At 42.0% G+C, this 26724-nt stretch overlaps 1 protein-coding gene across 1 annotated transcript; it reads left to right on the top strand.

The window, feature by feature from the left end:
• Positions 1-187: 187 nt before the first annotated feature.
• Positions 188-26724, top strand: arhgap32a (Rho GTPase activating protein 32a). The gene is made up of 22 exons (XM_061046687.1): positions 188-598; positions 6834-6947; positions 7832-7937; positions 9332-9423; positions 9693-9777; positions 13257-13343; positions 13909-14049; positions 14235-14327; positions 14776-14898; positions 15003-15080; positions 17266-17347; positions 17466-17615; positions 18984-19086; positions 19863-20007; positions 20360-20442; positions 20840-20947; positions 21100-21245; positions 21339-21552; positions 22067-22215; positions 22398-22472; positions 22571-23245; positions 23420-26724. The coding sequence occupies exons 2-22, from the start codon at positions 6859-6861 to the stop codon at positions 25687-25689; spliced, it is 5094 nt and encodes a 1697-aa protein (XP_060902670.1). The 5' UTR covers positions 188-598; positions 6834-6858; the 3' UTR covers positions 25690-26724.

Here is a 26724-nt window from a genome sequence, read left to right as displayed (position 1 = left end):
AGCTGAATTTCACAAGAACTCATTTAGTTGACATGCACAATAAAATGATATATGAGAATGAAGTGATTTGCACACCAGGTTTCACTCCTCTCACTGTTACCACCCCACCTACACTATGCTTATGTAATTCAGTACCAGGCATTACCTAACACGATACAATTTGCCAGATGGGGCTCCTAAGGCTGGGGAATATTAACAAAACGGGGCTCCATGCAGACTCTCACGCCTGTCTCGCATTCTGGTCCTTGACATTGAAAAGGTCTGGGAAACCCTGGGGCTAAATTATCCCAGGCGCGGGCACGGGATCGGTTGTGCGCGCTCCCGGTGTGCGAGTGCAGATTCTCAGCAGTCAGTCAGACAGTCGCGGCTCTCCGGGATGACTCCCACACTGCCTCAGCGATGTCGCACCCCAGCATAGATTTTAATCCCAAAAACCATCTACCTCAGATGATCCGCTGGAGCCTGCGTGTGTGCGTGTGTGTGTGTCCGAGATGAGCGATTCTGCAGTGCGATGCTGACGGCATGTTTCCTCGTCGAGAAGCTCCGCGCTGTGCAGCATAGAGGAGGCAGCAGAGTGGAACAACGTGCACAGTTACAGGTAGGCTGTTTGAACTGGGATCGTCTCTAAATACCACGTAGCCGTAGATACAAGAAGACTGGTGTTTAACCTGCTGTCACTGGCCTGAAGGTGTCATCCTTACACCTGATCCAGGCGTTTTTTTTATTTCAACTAGGCTACTCAGCCAGTCGAGTATATGGCTGAAAAAAGGACTGCATATGTGTCGCTAAGAGTGTGTGTGTGTGTGTGTGTGTGTGGGTGTGTGTGTGTGTGTGTGTGCGTGTGTGTGCGCGTGCGTGTGTGGGTGGGTGTGTTTCTGCATGAAGCTGACCAGGCCCAACAGGTCAGAGTACACTTGGTAAACTTTTCCCTTCTACTGGTTTCCAGTTCAGTTCAGTGTTTTGAGTTATTAAAAGGACTGCCTTAAGATGGATTGCATCACAGGTCATGAAAACAGATACGAGTTTATCAGTCAAGAGGATTACGTGCTGTTTTATTCTAGGAATCATTCTAACGTCGTGGGTGTGCATAGAATAATAAAGATTTGTATCCGCTATTGCAATACAGTGCAACAACTCAGCAAGCGTAGATTTATGAAGATTAGATGTTTTTTGTTTGTTTGTTTGTTTGAATAAGAGGTGTCGATCAAACTGGTGATTTCTGAAGTTACTGCTCTGCTGAATGCATGACAGTCTATTGTAAGGGCCTCTGTCAAGTATTAATACAAAATAGTAGTTACATGTAAGCCTTAGCATGTAGGTTTATGTAGTGGATAAAACATATTTAAGCGAAAATATCAATCTGTTATTACCATTTCATACTCTGAAGGATTTGACAGTTAACTCAAGAAGAATCAGTATCCATAATGATTATTTGTTTAGTCATAAAGTTAGGAGTTTAGACATTTAAAAAGATGTATAATCAAGTAATCTTGTCTTACTTTCTAAACAACCCCCCTCCCCCATATTATTCAGCTTTTTGACTTCTTGTCAGACTATAGAAACAACATTACCTTGAGCTGTAGAGATGAATTATGAGTCTGCTGCAGTACGTGGACGTGGACATTTTGCCTTTTAGTTTTCGGCCGATTGAAAATCGAGTAATTCATTGAAGACGTTGTTGAAATAACGCAGCCCTCTGTGACGGATTTGCAGAACTTGTACTTCTCTGTGTGTGTAGAGCTTTAAGGGACAGCATGATGGGTCCACTTTTGGTGTTAGATTATGTAATACAGTCTGATACTACAATGCAGTCAGTCTCAAACACATGTACCACAAGGTTGTGTCATCATGGCTCACATGGCTCAAAGTGGTTATAGTTGCATGTGTGTTGTTTTGGAATGCATTATACTGGGGTGGGGTACACAGGAGTTTTTTAATCAGTATTTTATTGGCATGGCGACCAAAGAATCACTGAATCACTGTCCTTACTCAGAATTATTTGCCCCATATTGTAAGATTGTCTCTTATTCTGTATTTTTAGCAAATCATTGTCCATGTTAGTGGAAGGGCCTTTGTGCTAAAATTGTAAGGCTTAGGTGACAGATCAGCTTGTTGATTAAATATTTGTGTCTTTGTTGTGTTCAACTTAATCGCCCTGCTGTTCATCCCGCTCTTACGCCCGTCATCTGTGATCACTGTGTGACTCTGAAGGTTGCAGGACAAAGATTGAGCTGTGACGGCGACTCAGTGTGAGATGAAATAAAGTTAATCTCACTCTGGTCGATTTCAAGAAGATTATAGGGTCAGATGACTCCACCTCCTCCTCCTCCTCTTCCTCCTCCTCCTCCTCCTCCCACAAAGAGTGAGAAGAGTGATAAAGCTACAATAAGGAGTAGAGGAAAAAAATGTTGTACATTTTTCGTCAACTGCAGTGGGCAGCTGCAGATTTGGTGTCTGACTCCTGCAAGGTGGCGGAGCGATGATGTCATCGCCTCGGGCAGATGTTGATGATGTCCGTGGTGTCGAAGCTTGTGTTGGTCGAAGGTTTTTATCCAAGGCCTCATTTGCCTCCTCGTGCCACCTCATCCTCAGTCTGGAGGAGCATCAAGTCACGATGGACGGGAGAGAGGTTACCATGGCAACCGTGGGCCCTTCTCTACTGCGTCTCTGGCTTGTGTTCTCTGCAATCCAAGGCTCGGAGAGAGAGAGAGAGAAGAGCATGAGAGCAACTTTGGCCTTCATTTGAAGCACTGCTCTGTGGCAGAGGATGTTTTAATTTATCAGTATCTAGACTTGTAAAAGCAGCTAATGCCACAATTATTGTCATTAATAGATTATCACATAATTGAATGTAAATGAAAGGGATCCCCCATTGTGAGATTAATTGTCTGACTATGAAGTTTCCATTAGCTTATTTCAGCTTTTTTTTTTTCATTTCTTTTATTGGGGGGGAAGGGGTGCCAATCAACAACTGTACTGTTTTAGTTCACTCTCACAGCTCTCACAGCTCTCACCTGCATTCTCTTCATTTACTTTGCATTTACAGCTTAAAAATAGCTTTCCCCCTTCGGGCACTCTACAACAGGCAGACAAGATTTGCTAGTGGTTGCTGAAAATAGTGGAGCCTTTTGCAGCTGAATAGTAGGAGATTTCCCACAGTTGATAGAGACCAAAAACGGAGCTTAAAGTACGAGGAACTTAGATAATTATTATTTTTTTAACGCAAATACAACTCCAAAATCCATGGAAATGTGTCCTGGTATCTGCTGGATGTGAAAGTTAGCCTCTGTGTGCATAACAACACCTCATCTCCAGTGATTCTAAATGCAAAGTTGAAACACTGAAAGTGTGGTTTCACCTTTTTCATAGAATTTAAATTCAAGAAATTCCTTAAATCTTACTCCACCTTTCATGCATGTTCAGCTGTGTTACAAAGAACACAGCCTACTCTGACTTCTCCTCAAAACTTGCTTCAATTTCTTATGATATTTATGTGTGCATATTCTGTTTCCCTCCCTGTCCTCCTCTTCAGCTTTCTTTCCTCCTCTCGTACGTGAAGAAGAAGAAGAGGCGGTGACTCACTTAGCTGCATCTGCTGTGTGTTTATACGGACAAACATGTAGGAAGCTATTTTTCATGTTAACACTCTTGCTGAAACAGCTTGGAAGATTGTGTAGGCTGCCCTATTTTTTTCAAAAAGCGCCATGTAGGCCATCTGATACCAGGGCAACATCCTCCTGTGCTGCTTCAGTCTCATGACATCAGAGAAAACGTGTCTCTCTCTGCTTTAAAGTGCGTGTGACAGGTAGAAAAGCGCCGTCTTTATTGTTACATCTGGAAGAGGTTTTGCATGCATACGCCTGATGGATAGGTTTGTCGAAGCCGGGAAGGAAGATTTCTGCCTGAATTACAGTAGCTGTGGGCGAACATGAAAGAGATTTCAGACATTTTGTGTCACCCGATTTGACTTTGTTCTATTTTTTCTCGCCTGTGATGCTGCACAGAGTGTCAGCGTGTTCCACCCATTTTTCTTTGTCATGGTCAATGACACACACCTCGCAAGATCACCTCTAAAGTCACGATTCTTCTCTTTTTTTCCCCCCACAATCATGTCAGCACGGTCTTATTATAGCTCAAACTATTCGGGGCATCTCTAAAATAGTTTTCTTTTAAAGTGTAGTTAGGCTGCCTTAAAGAGCACCAACTTGTTAATATGTGGCTCTCTTTTGTCTTCAGCGCTTTTTCAGCAAAGTCTTTGGGTTACAAACAAAGGCTTTTTTGGGCCCTCGTAATGTGAGGTACAGCATGTTCATATACTTGAAAAGACTCACTCTCTGTCTGATGTGGTATAATCAGCAAGCTCAGGCATTGTACTGTGTACCATACAACATTTTTTATCACTGACTGCACACAGCAACTGGGAATCTATGCCTTCCATTAGCACCACATAACCACAATATTATGAACGAGTTAGAGATAATCATAACTTAGATGTCTGTTGACTCATCCTGCATATTTTACCCATATCAAAAGGCACTAATTGTGTTACGAGTACTCCTGTCATTCCGGTTGTGCATAACTACGTGACACACAGCTTATTCCTCTGACTTTCCACACACTGTTTCCACAGGTACTCCATGTGGCACTTCTCAACAGTACAGTCATTTTTTTTTTGTCCGTGTAAGCTTTCCTCTAGCAAGGTGATAGTGTCTAGTAGAGAGGCGATACAGTATGAGATGAGGATAGAGTGGAGACCGATGTGGCCTGTATTCATGTCTGCCTGCTCACATTCTGCTGAGTCAGGAGGTTCTGTGGAAGTCCGTCAACAGCAACTCAATGAGGCTGCGGGCCAGAGAGGCTGGTGGGAAAAAAACTTCCCTTCGCCTGTTGTTGCTGGTGAATCTTCTTGCTACCCTGTTTTTGTGCCCTCTCGTTATTGTTTACCACTAATCAGCCACAAGCATTTTGGAGATTGTAAGGGGGGGTGGGGGAGTCTGGTTTCGCCTCATCAGGACATTCCTACGTTTCCTCTGTTTACAGTACATAGAGAGAGAAGTAGTAAACATGGAGTGTGGTAGTAAAAGGCGCACTTCCAGTGTCAGTCTTCTCATGGATTACATTTTTTCAGTATATTAGATAATATGGGCCAGTATAAGACTTTTAAGCTGTGTACATTTTGTTCTATTTTTGAGACTGTATATCAAGGATTATAATAATTATACAGCCTGTCATTGCTAGACCAATTTTTTTTTAGTGTAAACCTGGAACCTATGAGTTTTTTTGTGGTGTGTTTTTTGTTCGTAAAAAGCCCCTGGTAGCTTCAACAAGTTGGATCTATGACACAGGAGGTTACATAGCAGAGAGGCTTTTAGGCTAGAGAGCTAGTTTGAACATCGAATTCATTTGGTGTCTAGTGCAACAATAAGCACAGACGTTTGGCATGCGATGATTTAGAAGGCACCGCTTTGTAAACCAAACTATATGTGAGTTACAGTCCAGTTCATTTTATGCTGACCTGACAGCTGATTTAGAACATTTCACTTTGACGTTGGCCATCTTGGTTGCCGCAGTTGTGCTCCTCTGTACAGGCAATGTCATCCCTCACATTAAACCCGCCCCTCAATAGATCACAGATTGAGATTGGCCATGCCATGGGTAGGCCTGCAGAATATCTGTCCGCTGGCTGAGAGACACATCTGTCTGAGCACAAAACAGATTCGCTGGTTGCACCATTTGTTTTAAATGATTATAAAACTCAGACTAAGCGCTCAAACCACAAAAAAAAAAAACAAGAAGTTCACAAAAAAAGTATACATAGCTAGTACTTCCTGATATGAAGCACTACTTGGCCCTAGGTTTTCTGTGTGCCTGTGAGTTAGCAGTAATCAGATTTAACACAGGGTTATGCACCGTGTAAGCAAGGCGGTGCTGTAGTGATGTCTCATTGTTGCCCCCAGCAAGACAGCTGACAGCTTGAGTTAGCATGTACTCGCTGTGCCTGAATGAGTTCACTCCCACAGTCCAAAGCCAAGCAGGTTAGGAAGACAATGTGGCTCAAAATAACATGTGGATGTCTAAATTGTTTAAGGGTTTTGTAGGGGGGATTGTGCTCCAGCCTCTGGGATAAGGATGGATGGGTGCCATGTGAGGACAACATAAACTCAAAGTCTTAAGACTTCATTTTGGCCAAGCCCCTCCAAAAGAGAGGGCCAAAAGATTAGGTCATAACGCCAGACCATATTTAGTTTATGTCATATTTGAAACATACGGGTTTGCAGTTGATAAAATGTGGATTTGGGATTAACATGTGTTTGTTTTTTTTCCCTACACTGTCAAAAGTATGTGGTCAATTTACCAATCTGGAAAAAAATCCTAGTTTATCTTGTTTTCATAATGTAAAACAAATCATCCAAAACATATGCATGAGTGTTAAAAATCTACCCCAATCCTGCATATGCTAAACGGGGACCTGTTGTGAAGCTGCTATGACAATCTTGACACTTCCTTCAGGATCGTATTTGTATGTTTTTGTTTCCAGCTAAAACCTGTCAGTGCTGTGCTTCAGACGAGCTGATGTTCTCATGAAACCATCCTATGAATTTGCAGCCTGACATGCATTATCACTGAAGCACCCCCCTGGCGCTGTAGCATGATGTCATCACAGATTACAGTCTGGGCTGTGTTGATTGTAGCCTTGAGAGTCGCACGACGCTGCAGCCTCAAGTGGGTTGACGTCTGGCGGCATCATTGCATCGGACTCTCCGTCCCTCCTCTTCTAACCACCCACCAATCCTTGCTCTCTTTCTATCCCTCCCACTCACGTTTCTGTACAGCGGGCTGTTGCAGTCAGGCAGCATCATGGAGGCTGGATGTGTGGTTGCCGCGGTGATTGAGAATGCTGCCTCAGGACACCAGGGTGAACCAGGAAGTAGTGACCTCCTTGAAGGGTAAGTTGCTCTTGTTTTCTGAGCTTCATGTCAGCTGATCAGAATCGTGTAAAGCCATAAAGATTTGAAGCAAGAGAAGTATGAGTGCATGTGCTTGCATGTAAATTTTACACATGAATTAATGTAGGAGCAGTGTAAAGTTAGGCCGAATAAATTACCCTTTTCTCAGCGAGAACATTTTTTCCGGTTTAAGCCTCACCAACTCCCTAGCTTAGCGTATTCCCTTTGAGTTCATGCCTTTGTAATGATTCTGTCACTGTGGATCACATGAATTAAACTGCGTGTGAGTGTTCTTGGCCCCATATTCTGATCTCATAACGCTGAATCCCTGTGACAAATCAGAGGCCTCTGCCCCTTCCCTCTTTGTTGCTCATAAAAGTTGAGCTGAATGCACCTCAGCCTCCACTCCCGAGAACGTTGAGTCACATTTCAAGTGATGGTTTTGTGAAGCACTCCCTCGTGGGTGCATTGCCTTTATGGCTCTCTGAATAGAGAAGCATTGCTTTCCTGAGTGCATACAAAAGACACCATGGCTTTTTGTTGACCCATCCATCAAGTGAGATGCTACCATTTTGCTAAGATTTGTTCCCATCCCAATGTATAAGAGGCATATTTCCTTACCATTTATACCATTTTCTGAGAAAATTAGTGATTCAAACCCGGATAATGAAAGAACAAGATGTTTTTTGGGCCACGTTTATGCAGTGTCATGATTTAAGACACATATTGTGATTTATCCTTCTCAATTGCTCCCTCTGGTGTTTTAATAAAAAAACTACAAAAGGTATTTGAAAACATCAGACTGCACTGATGTTTGGCATTATGTCATGTCACCTTTCCTGTATTGGAATAACCTGTATGTGCTTGACTGTGCTTTTGTGCAGAGAGTTGCTGCAGACTACTGACCTGGACAAAGACGATGCCTTACCTCATGTTATCAACAATAATCCTCCAGTAGAAAAACAACCACAGGAGACATCCACTGCCATGGTACACACCAACACACTTAACACACATACACATTGTGACCTCACACTGCCCCCCCTCCCAAAAAACAAACACAAACAACAGAAAACAACAACATACATACATACACACCAACGGACACGTTGACCATCTTCCATGTGGCTCCTTGTTTGTGTAAGATATCCACATTATGATGTCATCACCAAATGATGTCATTAGGGCGGGGCTTTAAAGCCACGTGGCAGTAATCAGTAATCACAGAAATAGAGGTGTGAACAGGTGTTCTGCCGTCTCACCATCAGGCTGGAATGAAAGTGAGGTGGTATGTTCGAGAGCTGCGAGTGTAAAGATGTTGCAAAAACATTGTGACATATAGTGTTGTCATCACCCCTCCCCCTCCCTTTACATCTGGATACTCTAGTTTATGTAATATTAATCCTCCACAGGGGCTCTTTCTTTAAATCGGTGCCATCCTGTTAGAATGAACATCTCTTGGATGATTGACAAAATATCAGAGCCGTGAATTATGCTCTCACGCATTACACATTAAGATAAATCCATGATCTAAGGTATTTTAATATAACGAAATAGTATCAAGCAAATTATTATAATATATTCCTGTTATATTAACAAAGAATCCTAATGTATAACGTCTTCTAAGCAAAAGATGGCATAAAGTTGTTAACATCAAATGGAATTACCTGATTCAGCAGAGAAAAGAGCATTTCATAACTTTATAAGAGATAAATAGCATAACAAAGCAAACTGTTGAACATGAACTAACAGTAGCAGGAGATAAACACATGAATAACATAAAATAGCTTCAATACAGAGGGAAATAAAAGAAAAGCTGAACAGTGGTGAATAACATACCATTAGCATTAAATGTTTGGAATTTGTTAGCTTGACAGCAAAAGTAAAACCTAGCTAAACATAACTTAGCGGAGAAGGTAATACACTTACAGTGATAAGTAGCAGCACACACATTTAGCAACTGCATTATTTGAAGTAGGAAAGCATAGCATAAAAGTACGGCACAATAGTCAGCATTACAGACAATGATCATAAAATAACGTAAAATAGCGACACACAGTTTCCATGGCAATAAACCACAATTAGCATAAGTGAGCTTAAAACCACGTTAGCTTAATATTTCTTAAATTAGCTTCTAAAATTAGTAGCACAACATAGGGATAGTACAAGCATAACATTGATATTAAATAATAGAGCATTAATATAGCATTAGCACACTCATCTCTACTTTATTTTGTATTTAAGGAGTGTAAGTTCTGTATATATTTAGCTGCATTACCAGCTTTCCAGGGTTAAACCCAATACTTCTCGACTTTAATCTGTCCTCCATCAGCTGTATGCTGACTGACTGACAATTATTGATCTCTGCTCTCTCTGTTGTGCAGGTGAGGAGTGATGATATCACCGAGCTACCAGCTGAGCCCCTCCTGCGCTCCTGCGTCAGCACGGCAAGCATGAAGGTCAAGAACGTGAAGAAGTAGGTGCTCTTTGTGACAGTGTTGCTGCTATTATAGGCTGTAAAACAGGCCTCTTATCCAGGCCAGGGAAATGAGGACCTGTAAAGTGTGTTGGGCGCGGCACAGACAGACGAGTCCGCCTGCTGCATCTCTAACCCTGTTCCCTCACACATAGGCCTAATCTCTCTCTCTCTCTTTTCCTTATTTTGCTTAGCTTTTCTCTCCATCATGGTGTCAGTGTGGTGAATACTGATGAGCTTCCGTTGTGCTATTTTCTCTTTTTTTTAAGGCTAACGTTCCCTAGAGGTCACTTCCCCAGGTTGGAAGAGTGTGCCCATTTCCACTATGAGACTGTTGACTTTGGCAATGTTCAGGTAAGCACTGAATAAACTTACTCTTTGACCCCTGCAGCAGGGAGTTACTATGTTTAGTAAGTGTGTCTTTGGCTCGAGTTCAGTGGACATTTGGTTGAACAGCTCTTGAAATGCATAAGACTTGAAATGCAATGTGGCAGTTGGATCAATACTTGTTTTTCTTTTCATGCCAGCCCTGTCCTACTGTTTCTACCTACATTTCCTTTTTTGGCAATGTCACTGACAAGCTTTTTTTGGATCATTTCAAAGCTATAAAATATTCATTTGTGCATTATGTTTTCATCTAAAACAGGCTTTGTTCCTAATACAACAGCAGTGTGTTAATCCTTGTGATTACTGAGTATTAATGTTAGACTCATCTGGACTCTGTAAACCTGTGATCCCGCCTAATTAAGTTTACAGAGCATAGTCAGTCAAGTATTTGTTTCCTGAATTAACAGCCAGGACTTTCAAGGAATTTTTGTAGTGACTTGTTTTGAAATTGAAAACCTGTTCTGACAAACCAATAAGGTGTGAAAAGTATGCTGACAGTTAAAACCGGTTTGCAGAAATTGATATAATGTGAACTTTTTCAGCAATATCAAAACCAATTTTTATGATACCTTTTTTTCATACAGACAGCTCTTTTTGTAGCAGGACCCCTCTGGCTATCAGTCGGATTCTCACTGTGTTGAAGTTTCTCATCAGCCGTAGGTTAGAGGTCCACTAAAAATGTACATAATATTATTTCTCCTGGCTGAGGAGGATGAGTCCTAATGACCTGATGATCACATCGTCATTTCTTGTTATATTTGGATAACTTTTTGATACATTGCTAGAAAGTTTGGTGCAGATGCTTGTATTTTCCCTTGAGGTATATTGGGGTATACAGTATATTCAAATCATCACCTCAGCCTCTGCTGTAATTTGCAGTGCAAATGAGCCATCGTAACAATGCTCCCACCAAAACAAGGGGCAAATGGTAAAAAGATGTATCTGCCATTGTCTTTGCGAACTTGTTAGGTCACGCAGTCACATTAGCATGTCTGTCTGTGGATGAAAAACTGAAGTCTTTTTTCTTGTTTTCATTTTGTCTGGTAAAAGAAAATTACTGCAAATTGTAAACATTAGCTGCAAAAACCAGATTTGAACATCCTGTAGCCATGTGCAATGACGTATACAAAAAACTTTGGATGTATTGACTGTATTGACGCCCAAAAATTGGATATCACAAGATTAATCATTAAAAACACTGAATTAGGCTTTGATCATTCATGACTGCAACTGGCTGTTATCTGGCTGGTTAACCATGTGTAGTTCAGTCTTCTTTCCAGTAGAGTGCAGTAGTCATCTCTATGCAACCAGAAGCTGCTGCTGCTGTAGCCCACCACTAAGAGTGCCTGAGCAGTGCATGCATGCTGTAGGGCAGATTTTCTGACATGTAGCATTAATGGACTACAGTGAAGTGAGCTGGACAAAACTTTAATCCCAGGATGCTGTCAGTCGGATGGGTAAATGTCCCGCTGTGGTTGCCGTGACTGGGATTGCTCCATCAGTACAGTGAGGGCAAGTGGAGCAGCATAACAGTCTCAGTGACCTTGAAAAGATCCACAGGGAGAAGAGAAGCCGAGCTGAACTAGAAGAGAAACATGAGTCTGGGAGAAACAGTGACACTGAAAGCACTGTCTGCACATATGCAAACATGCAGTTGACACACATCACTATAATGTGATGCTATTCCCTATGCTATTTCTGATATTTCTACCCTGACTAAATCTGATAGATTTAGACTCTTGTTGTGTCTTCCATGATGCATTTGTGGCGGCAGGAAGGGGAGTGTGCTGATCCTGGTTCATGTATCCTAATCACAGAATAGCACAACAAGGACGGCAGAACGCCTCTGTCTGCAGCCTCCCAGACTGATCCCTCTCCAGATTAGCTCCAGTCTCGCCTTGAGCGTGGAATGAATGAGAATAGTTTTGAAATGAAGCAGGGTCGTCTATCTCTCTCATGCAGCCTTGCCTCTGTGATGGATGAGCTTGAGCGTCTGTGTGTGCCAGTTGAGCCCATTTACTGCCAAACCCCCCTTTTTGTCAGAGGAGAAAGCGGAGTGGTAGAGAGAGAGAGAGAGAAAGAGAGGGGGAAGGGGGCGAATGCAGGAGAGGAGAGGAGAGGGGAGGAGGAGGGGGAAGAGATGGAAACATGCATGCTGGATTGGGGGTAAGACACACAGCGGGAAGCATCCTTTTTTTTTTCATATTTCCTGCTTTGAAATAGAGCAGCGAGCGCGTGGTGATCCAAAGCCGTGTGAATGAGCGTTTTACGTAAGGCGGCAGGGGAGTAAGGAGCGACATTTAAACTCTGCTACCCTCAGCTAAGATTTGGTTTGTTTGAGGAGCTCACTGAGTCTAGGACTGCGGCCATACACAAAGGAAGAGCCACAACCTCCAGCTGCGAAAGGATGTCTGAGATGCTTTAGTGTCAGGTAACCTGCATATGTGAATGATTTATGTATTCATTTCAGCTTCTGGTGCCAGATGTTTGGGATTAGCCTATATTATGCTGGTATGTTTCTGAGCAGAGGGTTAGAATCTGAGCTGTATTAGCATGTTTTATTTCAAAAGGAGTAGCCAATGAGGTGTGAGCATCCAAGGATCCTGGTTGGTATGATCTTACTTCCCATCATGCATGTGGCCTCGCGGAGCAGCATCAGCACCTAATTCAGAGGCTGAGTTTCGGCTATTTTGTAGAACAAATCCTTGCATAGAATAAGAGCTCCTTTGCCATGACTTATTGAAGAACAGTTTTTCTCATTGTGCGTTCATTGTCAGCCTGGTTTGCGTTTGTATTACTGTCTAGCAGTAACTAGGTCGCTGTGTGTTGTGTAAGAGTGTATCCAGATGAGTTGCTAACTGTTAAAAATAACCAGAAGTTCCTTTGGCTTTCAGGCCTTTGAAGTCTCCTCTCTACAGTAACGTCTGTCAATGTATTCCCAAACTCCTTCAGGGCTTTGATCATTTCAGTTTTTGGGGCATATGGAATATTGGGGAGATGGAAGATGAAGAAGAAAGCTAAACTTGCCCCGCCTCCGAGCACTGATTTTTTTTCTCAGCTTATGTATTATACATTTCATACTGCAGGATTTATGGTCAAATGAGAATATGCCTCTCAACCATGCTGGTGGCACAGAAAATATACTGTACTCCTTTCATCCCTCAAAAAAGGTGTTTGTATTCGAAGGATATTTGTGACTTTTTTATGCAGTACTACCCACAGTACTTTGTTACTTGAGCTTGTTTAGGTTTTTTTCACATGAACTTCCTCGCTCAGTGCAAAAAGAGCTTTTACTTTTTAATGGAAAAATGGGGTTGGACATGATGTTCAGGTCACACACATAGAGGTTGTTGTATTACAACGCATCTATTATTCACAATGCGGACCCTCTCAATATTAAAACTCCGCCATCTCTTTTTTTTCTTTTTTGTTCTTTCCTCTCACAGTTGTCATTTGCAGAGGGGCAGAGTGAAGGACCGAAGGCTGGTCTGGACTCCAAAGAGCTGGTCTTTCTGGTCCAGATCACCTGCCAGGTAACATCACACTCACCATATATGGAAAAATATATACATTGGTATCATATCTGAATTTGCCTTCTAGGTTTTTGCTCACAGATGTTTCTTTTTTTTTTTTTTACGTATTATAGTTTAAAAAAAGTTTGGCATACAATATGTATAGATGCAGCATTTTTTCATAGTTGTTATGGAAACAGAAAAACAAAGCCAGCTGAAGCCACCAAAGAAGTATACACAAATATTCCAACAATATGTTCACCAACCTGTACCGCAAGTCATAATGGTCATCTGAGAAAAACATCCTAATTAAATGATATTAATTATACTGTAGAATCACAGTCTTGTATCAAGTAGACAGACGAGGATCCATAGAGGATTGGGTAACTGCACACAGTTAACCCGACATACAGGTAATAGTCTAATTCAAAGGGCAACACTGAGAGATTTTTAAAATATGAAATACTGTAAAAGCTTTCCTATTCCTAATCATTACATAATCTAAGTATTCCATTTAAAATGTTCAAAACTCTAGATTATTTTTTTCTCCAGTTTCATGAAAGTTTGTTCCTGTTTTCTTTGTTAGGGTCGAAATTGGCTGGTGAAGAGGTCCTACGAAGACTTCCGGGTGCTTGACAAACACCTGCACCTGTGTATCTATGACCGCCGCTACTCACAGCTCAATGAGCTGCCACGGAATGACACATTAAAGGACACTGTTGAGGAGGTAAAACAGAGCTACACCTCCAGTATCTCTGATTTTTGTTACTTAAGCTTGATTAACTCTTTGTTGTTTAGCTTTTATAGAATGAAGCCAAGTGACAAAGAGTAACAAATGTTTGTCGTTGCATGTTATGCTAATCCAAAGATATTAGAAGCTACTACATCTCGACAATCTTGTGTCTCCATCAGTCAATCACAAAGATGTTAGCCACCTATCTCTCCCGCTTCTCCGCCATCGCTGACAACAAGATCAACTGTGGTCCAGTCCTCACATGGATGGAGGTATGTTGTCACCAGCTGTTTGCTCTTACCTACCGTCAGTTATTCAGCCTCTAGAGAAGACCCCATTAAGTGCTGTTAATATTTAATACTCACTATTAATATTCAAGTGGTTCAGTTAAAGGAACATCCAGGCTTTATTGAAAATAACTCTTATTTACCTGATGTCAGTGGATGAAATTGTATGATAGGCTGAAACACTGACTATGCAGCCCTATAGTAAATGCCTACAAAAATATGTATTCAGTACAGTAAAAGGAGGAGGCACCTTTTTTGTAAGCTTTCACATATAGTAAGGAGAAATACAGCATGTCACTGTAGGGGTGCTTAAGTATTTAAAATAAAGAGAGAGCAGCTGTTTGTAGGCTTTGAGTCAAATTTGGGACATTTCAGAACAAGAAAACATAAATCTCTTTCTTTTTAAATTAAGTCTCTTCATTTTTTTTTTCAGATTGACAACAAGGGGAACCATCTGTTAGTCTCTGAGGAAGCCTCAATCAATGTCCCTGCCATCGCTGCCGCCCACGTCACCAAACGTTACACAGCACAGGCCACGGATGAGTTAACCTTTGAGGTCAGTTTTCACCAGATATTTTGGATCCAATCATAATGCTTTTTTTTTTTTCCCGTCTTTTGCATGTGAGGTTTATTATTTCCATCCCACTCTTTGTGATGCAGGTTGGGGACATTGTGTCAGTCATTGACATGCCTCCTAAAGAAGACACAGGCTGGTGGAGAGGGAAACATGGCTTTCAGGTACACCATCTGCTGTGCTTCATTCACATCGGGCTCCCAACGGTTAAACAGCAAGTGTGATGTTTATTACGTTTAGTTCAGGACAAAGAGAGAACAACTTGTCCCCTCTTCCAGTGACGACAAAGTCTGTTTTTAAAGATTCAGTTACGATGCATATTACTGAGGGAAACAACAGGTCGACAGGGTTTCATTATGTGAAGGATTATTTATTTATTTATTTTAGATTATGGTTTGGCTTTGTGTGCCTTTATTGTAGAGGACAGTGAATAGAGTAGGACACTGGGGTGAGAGAGTTAAGTGGCATGCAGTGAAGTGCAGAGGGTCGGAGTTGAACCCTGGCTGCCCACTTCTAGGACTATAGTCTCCGTTCATGGGGAGCGCAATATAACTACTAGACCTGGCTTTCCCAACCTTTGGGTCCCGACCCCATGTGAGGTCGCATGGAATTCAAATGGGGTCACCTGAAAGTTTTTATTTATTGATTCATAAAAAACATATTGTACATTGAAATATATGGAACACAGGCTACTGTTGGCCAAGAAACTTGCAGAGTCTCTGTCTGTCATTCATCCCAGCCTTTCTTCCTCTGTCCACATTAATAAGCACTAAAAAGCCTAAACGTGGTCTAAAAGGAATGTTTACTTGCAAGAACACAAACAATAGAAAAACTATTACATGATTGAGAACAAATTATTTTTTAACAAAACGCTGTAGCCTGTGTTTTTGATGTCTGGGGTCGCCACAGTTTTGTGAAGTCAAAGTGAGGTCACAAGCCAAAAATGGTGAGGAACAACTGCACTAGGCTATCCCGCATCCCAAGAGATTTGAATGCCGGACTCCTTTGGTGTATGGAGCTGGAGAGGGTTATGAAGCTAAGGAGGATTGCTGGTCTGCCCCACCAGTGTTGTTAGACGAGAATGAGGATGATCAAATGTACAGATCATGACTCAACCATATTCTTTGGAAGAGTTTACAAATGTTTGCCAGCTGAAATCGAAACAAATAGCTCCTACTTAGATATAGTATTACACAGGTATTGCAATTTATCCAATTTTCCTGTTAATTTGTTTTCAGTTAGATGCCTGAAAAGGTCTGTAATTGTTACAAACTTAAGAGTTTTGTGTGTGGTTGATTTGTTGGTTTGCTTTGCTCAAAGTCAACTCAAGAATTTTGTGCTCTTGAAAAGCAGGTTGCTAGCTAGCAGCTAAATGAAACTACAGAGGCTTGGTTGGGTTATTAATCATCATTAGGCAAAATCTAGAAGCTTAATAGAGATTACATTCAAGTCATGAAACAACAGAAGTTAAGTTTTGTAATCGCTTTACTGTACCTTATCTTACTTCTTCAAGGTTTATATACTTGAAGAAAAAAATCAAAGTGGTAATTGCTTTGTAAGGTCAAACAGCAAAACATATTAAAAATAATTAGTTTACCACAGTGCTAATGTTTGCTGCTTGATCCAAATACGAATAGAAAGAATTCATTTATTTATTCATTTAGCTTTTTGGCATAGGACAACACATATTGTAACTTCCCGGCTAGCCAAACACATTCATTGTCCACACAGTGCTCTATATCTGGACTTAAAAAACACTAGCTTCCTGTCAATTACTTTTAAGTATGATGGCAAATTTAGCTGTCCACCCAAGGCACATTTGATTAGATACATCGATGTAACTGTCCCAAGTTTAATGTCTGTATTTAAGAAAAGGAAACGTTTTTTTTATAGAAAAGAGTAATGAAGTAATGAAGAGTAAAAGGAAGATTCTGATATTAAAAAAAACTCTCTAAAGTGGTTTTATGACACATATTGAGTATGTAAGAAAATATCAATGAATAATAGATGGGAACACAAGACTTCAACACTGCGTCATCCGAATGACATTATTAATCCCAGAGAACTCATACTAACAGTTGAGGACTTTTTTTTATCAGGAAGATATGAGTTTAGTTCTGGTTTTTAAGTCCTTTTCTATATAAAACATTTCAATAAGGAGCTGTGTCCTTGCGGTTGGGGGAAACCTTAATATGCTTTTCACAAACCTTCTATTTTCAGCCCGAGGCAGCATGTAACCTCATGCTTACTGACCTATTTCTGAACCTTCCCGAACACCCCCACTGGTCTTTTGAACTTACAAGTGTTATCAACGTCTTTGTCTCTCCTCTACTCCTCTCTGCTTCGCAGGTTGGTTTCTTCCCCTGCGACTGTGTTGAGCTGATAAATGACAAGATTCCCCCCAGCGTTCAAAGCTCGGTGCCAAAGCCAGGTACTCTCCGGCGCATGTCTGTCTGTCTCCCGCTTGATGATTTATTTAATTCTTGCTCTGGGTATGTGAGACAGATGGATTTAAAGTGGCTGTTACGTGTGTGTGTCATCTTAATCAGTGTGCAAGAAGCATGGGAAGCTGGTAACCTTCCTGAGGACTTTTATGAAGTCTCGACCGCCGCCTCAGAAACTGCGGCAGCGTGGGATCCTCAGAGAGAGAGTGTTTGGCTGTGACTTGGGGGAACATCTCCACAACTCAGGACATGAAGGTAAATTACTCCGACAATGTCTTCTTCTTTTTTCCTCCTTATCCTCTATGTTATTTCCCATCGTGTCATTCTTACCTGCTGGCAGTTCACAGTGAAATATCACACATTTGTATGATAAAAACCGCGAGATGGAATTACCCAGTGAAGCTCCTGCTGTATAGCGGATTTGTAATACATTGCTGTGAATTGAGTCCATGGTGTGGATAATTGTGTTATGTAGGACAGCAAGATGTTCCTCTGCAGAGATATTTGTAGATTTGTGTTCATAGGTGGTCTTGATAGTGGCAAAACACATTAATTTCAACTTTGACTGTAATTCATGCCTTTTGGATTAAAGCTATAGATTATCAAAATATAATATAGAACAGTTTCCCTCTGCATTATTTTTTCAGGTGACCCATTGTGTCAAGGTTTTGTTTACCATCAACATGGTTGTCTCTGGTTGTTCATGTCTATGCATTGCACATGCTACCTGAGTTATTTACAGTATTGAGTTTACAGGCTGCAGTTTATAAAAAGTCAGTGGATACTTGGCAGGTTCATTCAATATTTTTATACACATCAATACAAGTTTTATTACACTATTTTTAGCCATCAAAAGAGTAAGGTATTCTACAGAGATGTGTTAGCCTCTGATAGTATTTTTTTCATAAAATGTGACTTCAAGCTTTGATCTTGGTATCTGTTTAATTCCTGGCCAAAGCCTTTTTTTGTGGCTTAAGTAATGAGCTGTGATCATTTTCTTTGAATTTAAAGTTCAAGTAAAAAAAACCTGAATATAAAATGTTACTCAATTGACAGTGTTTACAGCTAAATTAACTTTAAAAATCAAAGTTGAATTTTCAATATTTTGGTGAATATGGTGTTACTCCAACCTAGTAGATAAAGGGTAGCCTTGCGGAAAATGTTTTGGATAAAGAGTCGGCACAATAAGAGGTTCAGAATGGTCTGTGTTTGTTTTAACCAGAGAAGCTGGGCGGTTGCAGGCACCCCCACACGGACAATTTGGACGCCCCTCGGTTTGCCAGGTGTTGCAGTGATGGAAGCGAGCAAGCTGGTTCAGATATAACTGATTCTACCTGACCTAAAAAGCCTCTGCATTTTTCTAATAAGCTCCACCACCAGAAATGTTGGAAAAATGGAGAGAGGTTAGAACGTAGAAAGGTTTTAAGACCAATACAGAGCTGGCTAAACAATGAAGCTTCCATGTCCACGACAGTGCAACCAGCTCTGGCTCTCCGCAGGAGGGGGGCAGTGGGGAGACCCCTCTCTCCAATGTTTAGAATATGGACTGCAGTACCCATTTTAAACACCAGGATGTCAGAGTAACATATTGCTCCTTTAACTTTATGTTTCTGTCTCCTGTAGTCCCACAGGTTGTGAAGAGCTGTGCTGACTTCATAGAGAAACATGGAGTCGTGGATGGAATATACAGACTGTCTGGAATCTCTTCAAACATCCAGAAGCTGAGGTTTGAACCCATGTTGTGGATCAAGTTTATAGGAAAGACTTTGTGAATTAATGGGATGATGATTTGTTAAAAAAAAAGGCCCTGAAAAGCATCAGGTAGCTAATGTGTGTTAACATGGTACTTTACTTGATTGGAAACAAATTCTGACAAGTTGTCTGTTTTTGTTTGGCATAATGGACTGACCTCACTGTATACACATAAAGTATCAGTAAAAAAGGCAGCAACTGTATAACTCAGCATTAACATGATGGATTCTGCTCTCAAAGTTTTTTTGTTTAAATTGAGCTGCATCGTCTGAAATCCATCAAACACAAATTGCCTCCAGCTGTGCAGCCTTGAATAGCTGTAATGATTTTTTCATCTAATCTATGCCCGCCAGGAGGAATTAATGAAACAAACCCTCACTAGCAGATAAATTGGGAGGCTTGTAATAGGATGGGGTGTTGACGGCCCATCAAAAAGGATTTTCTCACATGAAAAACACTTTTGACACATGTTGGTGCTATAGGCAATGATAAATATGTGATGACTAGTTCAAAATTCTCCCGGTTTTCACTTGTTAAGGGTATTGAAGAGCCTTTTTCTGTACGTGTTCCAGCTCACTGGTGATAAGGCAGAAAATGTCAGAAGCTGTACAACCTGAAGTTGTTCTGAATTGAAAGATATCTAGTTAAAGGTAGCTCACTCGATTTTACTGTGTTTTCATGCTGACAGATGGGCAGTAGGATGACTCCCACGCTATTCTATATCTTCTTCTTCATTCTGTCTCCCTCCAGGCATGAGTTTGACTCAGAACAGATCCCAGACCTGACCAGGGACGTCTACAGACAGGATATACACTCAGTGGGCTCCCTTTGTAAGCTGTACTTCAGAGAGCTGCCGAACCCTCTGCTCACCTATCAGCTCTACGACAGATTCTCAGTAAGTATTGAAGCGACAGTGGAACTGGGGCAAGGACTTATGCTTGGGATAAGTATTGAGTGGAGAAAATCTGGGTGCCAAAGACAAATTTCAGATTACACCATAATAATTAAAAGTAAAGAAACAATGTAAAGGTTTAAGCTCATTTTAAGTGCTACAAAAATGAGGTCATTGTAATATTCTGAGCTTTCTAAGAACAGCAGGGGTTCATGCTAAAACAGAATGGCAGATTAAATGAGCAAAAACACGGACTGCTTTGAATATTAAAAGAGAGCAGGACTGTCAAGACAAGCCCCTCTGCTGTTATTATCAACCCTCTCAGCGATGTGCTCTTTATCCTCTGTCTCCACAGGATGCTGTATCTGCAGCCACAGATGAGGAGAGGCTGGTCAAAATCCACAATGTCATTCAGCAACTGCCTCCTCCACACTACAGGTCAGGATTAAAGCTCACTGTTGCACCCTGGTGGCCTAAAGGGGGATTGTGTGATTTCTAGAAAAGGGAGTGCAGCTTCAAAACAGACATACAAGGTCAATTTTGAAGATGTGTTTTACTTACCAACTGTATCGCATTCAGATAAAAAAATCCTTTCAGAATAGGTGCTGAAAAATCAAAATGATCACATCCTAGTAAAGCCTAAAATCACAGTTGTTCACAGCCATTTTTATTTACATCTAAGACAAGTGACATTAATCTTTCTTATATTTAAAGGGGCTGAACTCACCAGTGACTCTCCTGGGTAAAACTGTGTGCCATTACCTTGTTTGCTTCCAAAAGGAAATATTTTGAAAGTTACGTTTTATATTACAATTTAACCTGTTCTTATCTACAGGACTCTGGAGTACCTCATGAGACACCTCTCCCACCTGGCCACCTTCAGCTCCATCACCAACATGCACACTAAAAACCTGGCCATTGTCTGGGCGCCTAACCTCCTCAGGTATACGATCATTATGGCTGCATGCAAACTGATCTAGATGGCCGCTAGCACCCCTACATTGCCGTCTAGTGTTTCTGTGACAGTGAACTGGAGCACGTCTCAGTGGTACAGAACTGTGAAATAGGTTGTGTTGTACTGTAACTGTGTTTCAGGTCCAGACAGATCGAGTCGGCCTGTTTTAGCGGCACAGCAGCGTTCATGGAGGTGCGTATCCAGTCTGTGGTGGTAGAGTTCATCCTCAACAACACCGAGGCTCTCTTCAGTCCTAAACTCAATGCCATCATACGGGAAAGCACAGGTTGGTGAATGTGGGAAAACAAAAAACACACATATGGCGCATGTTTCAAGATAATTATACATCGCTTATACACTAATAACGTCTTCTGTTTAGGTAACAACACCTTATCCAGACCTAAATCCCTGCTAGTCTGCTCCCCATCCACAAAGTTACTGTCTCTGGAGGAGGCTCAGGCTCGCACTCAGGCACACCTCAACTCCCCAACCACAACGCCCTCCCTCACCCCCAGTGACTTCATCGAGGTTGGGGAGGGACCCGGAGCTCTGCTTGGCAAGTTCCACACAGTCATCGAGCTCCCCATGGAGAGGTAGATCCTTTCATTGGTCCTGCATGTCAAGTATTATACATGTTCACATGCTCTATGAGGAATCATGTAGTTTACAATTTAAGTTATTTGGTTGTTCTGCTTAGTAGTGTAGGTGATTGAGCGTTCATATAATGCAGAGAAATTAGTCTACCAGGTGATTAATATATTTTTGTTATTGTTTATTATTTATTTAAGTATTGAATTGAGACAAAATACCAAAAATGTGGTGGCCGCCCTTATTAAGATGTGTCATGTGAGGATATTTTTTGTTTCTATTGAAGCTTGAAAATTGGAATAAAATAAGCTTTTTTTCTTACATGGTACCCTGAAATTGCACTAACCTAACATTTAACCAGTGTGAAATAAAATGAAAATGCATTTTAAATTGCAACCCTATTTTTTTTTGTATTTCTTTGTATTCATTAATGCTTGGTTAAGATGATGTACTGTAACTGGCACTTTTGTTACACCACACCAGGGCTGAAGATGTTTTTGTTTTTTTCCTGTGTTGTAGCACTAAGCGGCCTTCTGCTAAAGCTAAGAAGTCTCCAGTGGGGAACTGGCTCTCCTTTTTCCACCTAGGCAAGTCCCAGTCTGTATCCAAACGGAAACTGAAGCGTCACCCCAGCGAGCCTAACGAGATAAAGAGCATCGCACTGCCAGGTCAGCTTCCTGCTGATGTTACACGGCCAGAAAACTTCTTCACTCATACGTTTCAAAGCTTGTGTCTGGAATTTTTCTAAAATCTGAACATGTTAGCTCATTCCAGCTGGATGTGTTCTGTGCTCTTGTGGGTAAAGACTCATTTTATTGAGAAAAGCTATTTTCTATGAAAACACTTGCAGGTGGAAGAGGAGATAGTGGCACGTTGCGCTCCACCAAAAGTGAAGAATCTCTCACATCTTTGCACAATGTGGAAGGTAATTATTCATTCAAATCTTACAAATTCCAACCTGAAAATGGTTCTCCTATCCGTTATTGCTACACTGAAATATGCATTGGTTTATTTCCATCCCAGGGGAACCTCCAAGTTACCGCCCGCGTAGACCTCGTTCGACAAGTGAGGCCCATTCTGCCATCTGTAAAGATGACTTACGCAAACCTAGAAGTAAAGATGTCCCTAAAACCCACCCACTGAATGAAAGTCATGATGGTGCTGATCGGGTTCGCAGCACAGCATGTATTTCACCTCCACACCAAGACGACGATCTTGATCTTTGTCCTCCTGCTGCGGGCATTTTTAGTTTGGACTTTGACCCCATGTCTTTTCAGTTTAGCCCAACCTCAGGGACACCTGGGCTGCGACACAACAAAGATGGAACTAAATGGAGGAAGAGTGCAGGGTGCTCAAGTGAATCAGAGCCCATCTCCTCCCCAAACAACAACATTAGCTGCCCTCAGTCTCCAGATATTAGTCCGGTTCTTGGTAAATATGCGAAGAAGGTTACCTCCAAGCCACTTTCCCCTAAACTCAGGAAGAAATCTCTTAGAACCCAAGCTGATGTGTTAAATGCAACTGCCACTCCTCCACCTCTTCCCTCCTCCTCTCCTCCTTTGGAGAGACATGAGTCTCTACTGAAAGATGGAAAAGAACAGAGAGCACCCTACCCACACTGCAGCCCACTCAGCACAGCGAGCCAGGCGTCAGCCCTGACTGACCTCAGTCAGTCTGCACAGAATCTGCCTGATCCAGGTCAGTACCACTTCTCTTAAACATCATACACATTTGCTACATATAGTTAGAATATATTTAAATAATGCACTCTGTAGTTTCTTATGAAAGCTTTTGTGTCTTTCCCCATCATGTCTTACCATAGCTTTGTTTGTCCTGTCATACTGTAGCGTTGTTTGTCTTATCCCTCCCCAGGAACAGATAGACTTATGAGTTCAGTATCTGTTCTCCCTCCTCACCCTCCCTTGACGAGTGCTGCCCGCAAGTTGGCTTTGGCTCTAGCTGAATCTGCCCAGAAGGCCAGTAGTGGTTCCCAGAGAAGAAAAAACATCCCGTCACACCCTCTCCAGAGACACGAAGCTGCTTATGCTGAGGAGAGACCTTCCCGGCCTTCAGTTCTGGATCTTAAACTGTATCCCCAAGAGTACTTCAGCCCTCATTCCCCCTCTGTTTCCAAGTGGCAAACATCAGCGCGCAGCCCTGTGGAGAGCCACTGCTGCCCTCATCCAGTTCATTTCCTGCCTGCTCACCTTGACCCAGAGCTGTTACGAACAACTGACAGACAAGAGCGCATGTGCAATTTCACCCCTAACGTGAGTCCACTCGGGTCAGGGAGCCTGGACGAAGGCAGTGCAGAGAGGAGGGACTGCAGAGAGGACATAGACCTCAGAGATCTTACACAAGCAGAACCCGCCTTCCATAGTGTTGGCGTTTCAACACCAACCCAACCTGCCTGCTCAGGAGAGAGCCCATCAACTTCTCCCGTATATGTGAACACCGACTCAATCAATGTATTTAACTTCCGTGCTATTCTGGCAGAGACCTCCATGCCTGCCTCAATCGAGGAGGTCCGTTCACGTCCTTTACAGTCCTCCTCCTTCCATCACTACAACACAGAGGACGACAGACCTTTGGGCCTTGTTGAGGATTTCTACAGTCATCATCCTCAGCATCATCATCATCATCAGCCATATCAAACTGGACGAACGCCTGCCCATTACTGCCCTCGGCCCAGTGCTTTGCCACATCACCTTGTGGGGCCCAAGAGTTTGTACAGGCAGTCCTCTGAAGGTCGCTACAGCAGTTTAGGGTTACGACACCCTTTGTCACCTCAATTACGTTACCACAGAGGGGAGCACCTTATCAGGGGCTCTCACAGGCAACAAGGACAATGGCAGAGGTCGGAAGACAGAATAGTAAGGCACCCGGCAATTCGGAGGGCTCGCTCCTTCCATGCCCCTCAGATTAGTCACTACGAGCTAGCGGAGACAGAAGTTCTGCCCCCTGACACCATGTTTTATGTCGAGCAGACAGCAAGCCAGGAGGCACCCTATCAGAGGCTGATTCAGACCGGCATCCAGCCTGTCAAGTCACACTTTGAGAACCCACAGTCTGACTATCCTTACAACCCCTATTCTGATATGAGCCAAGTAGATGTCACCCATTGTTACGTCGAGCCAAGTCGGCAACGTGGTGTCCAACACAGTCAGTCATACACTGTGCGGTCAACAAGGGAAGGGGGACAATCAGATTACTACAACTACTCTCCACAGCGTGTCACTCCTACGAACAGGGAGCTTTACATAAAAAGCAGGGACACTGTGGTTTATGAGGCGAGAGATGCTGAATTATTTGAAAGAGTCGTATATCAACCAGTCCAGCAGGAGAGTAAATCCAGACATAAAAATACACGTCCAGTTGTGTCACCTCTGGAGAGCCCTGAATCACCGACTGATGCAAGAAGCAGAGATATAATGCACACAAGAAGCAAGTCAGACCCTGGGAACGCCTGCCTCCTCTCCACAAACAGGGAAGAAAAAGAAAATATTGCAGTTGACACGAGCCCAACTTCCCTGAGGTGTCATCAGGATGATCTTGAGGTCATTAGGGAGCAGTGTAGGCACCGGTCAAGTGCTGATCCTGGGAAGTCCAGGCAGAGTCACATCCAAGAGAGATCCTCACGGCAGCCACCTCTTCGCAAAGTCCCCTCACTTCCAGAAAGAGGCTGTGCCAACATCAAGAACATCGAGCATAATGACAGAAGCCAAACACGGGGTCACGACCACGATCGACTAATGATGACCAATGCGATCAACAGCTACTCTGGTCTTGTGAAACCCAGTATCCTTAGGAGGCCAGGGAGGTCGCAGAGCACTAGGGAACATCGACACTACTATCATCATCACGCCAAATCCCCTCAAGATCCTGAACATCTTGGATCCTTTTCTTCTCAGCCCACCAGAAGGACTCAGAGCACTAAAGTCAGGCCCACACAATATGACCACATGGAGGGGTATTACCAAGCGCCAAGACCTAAAGCCACAAGATCCGGTAAAGCCGTGGGCGAATATTTGCCTGGCCCAGGCTGCATGTCTCCTCGCGGGCAGAGACTTCTGTCCAAGGCTCTAGGTCATGATGCATTTTATCATGCTGCACTGAGATCAGAGGCCGGGGTCTACGAGTGATTCTGACCACTGGTTTTATCTGATTCTACATTGGGGCCAAAGGAGAACAGCACTTTATCCTCTGCCAGACCAACAGACTGTTGTGTTGAAAGTGTTTGCTTTAACATTCAGGAGCTGCTAAAAAGTGTGAAGTGAGCCTGCTGCTGGAAATCATTCTGTCCCCACTGGTAGTTTCATATTTTGCGATGGTTTTTGGGGAGCTCAAGGACTAAATGTGAATCATATGCAGTTAGTGTCTTAAATTTAGGGTTTTGAAAGTAACCGTAAGAGAGGCATGTTTGAGAAATTTGCTGGCTTATATATTTTATTTAATGTCTAAACAACATAAAATGAAAACTGAAGTAATTGGTTCTATTAATGTGATTTCAGTGTAGGAATGTGTATAAATAAACATTCATTTTAAATGTATCATATTTGTATAAACAACACACCGCTAACATGTGGCAAATGTACTGTACATTTTGTTTTCTATTCTAGTCTGCTCAGACTTCAACAAGCACTTTTGATGAAAACTGTGTATGAAACACATTGTCTTAATGTGGTGTACATGCAGCCTCTTGATATACAGTATCTATTTTTTTCTGTAAAAAAAAGCTTGCTTTGAATCATTGTTGATTACTAAATTAGCACTTTTCAAGAGATAAAATGAAATAAGACCTCATGGTTTCTAACTTTTCACTTTTTCTTTATCACACATTGTGTAATGCAAACTTAAAAATAACAATGAGTGCTATGATATCAGTTAAGGTCAAAGCTACTGTGGCTAAATATGCTAGTTCTACAGTAAATGCAAATGAGCTTATTCGGTAAAGTGTATTTTGTATGGCATTGTGGTTTTGTCACTAAATGAACATTTCTTTCCTCTTTTAGGGAACTTTTAACAATGTGTTGTTTTAAATAAAATATGATGTTGTTTTATTCATTAAAGATGCTATTTCAAATCCGAACATGTAGATGAGGATATTCTGTGAAGACATGTTTAAATGCATTATTTTAGTATGAGTCTTGAAAAAAATAAAGTTATATTATATCATT

The sequence above is a fragment of the Labrus mixtus genome, chromosome 9, assembly GCF_963584025.1.
Source record: "Labrus mixtus chromosome 9, fLabMix1.1, whole genome shotgun sequence".
NCBI lineage: Eukaryota > Metazoa > Chordata > Actinopteri > Labriformes > Labridae > Labrus > Labrus mixtus.
Note: the sequence above shows the minus strand (reverse complement) of the source record. Positions and strands in the feature narration are given on the sequence as shown.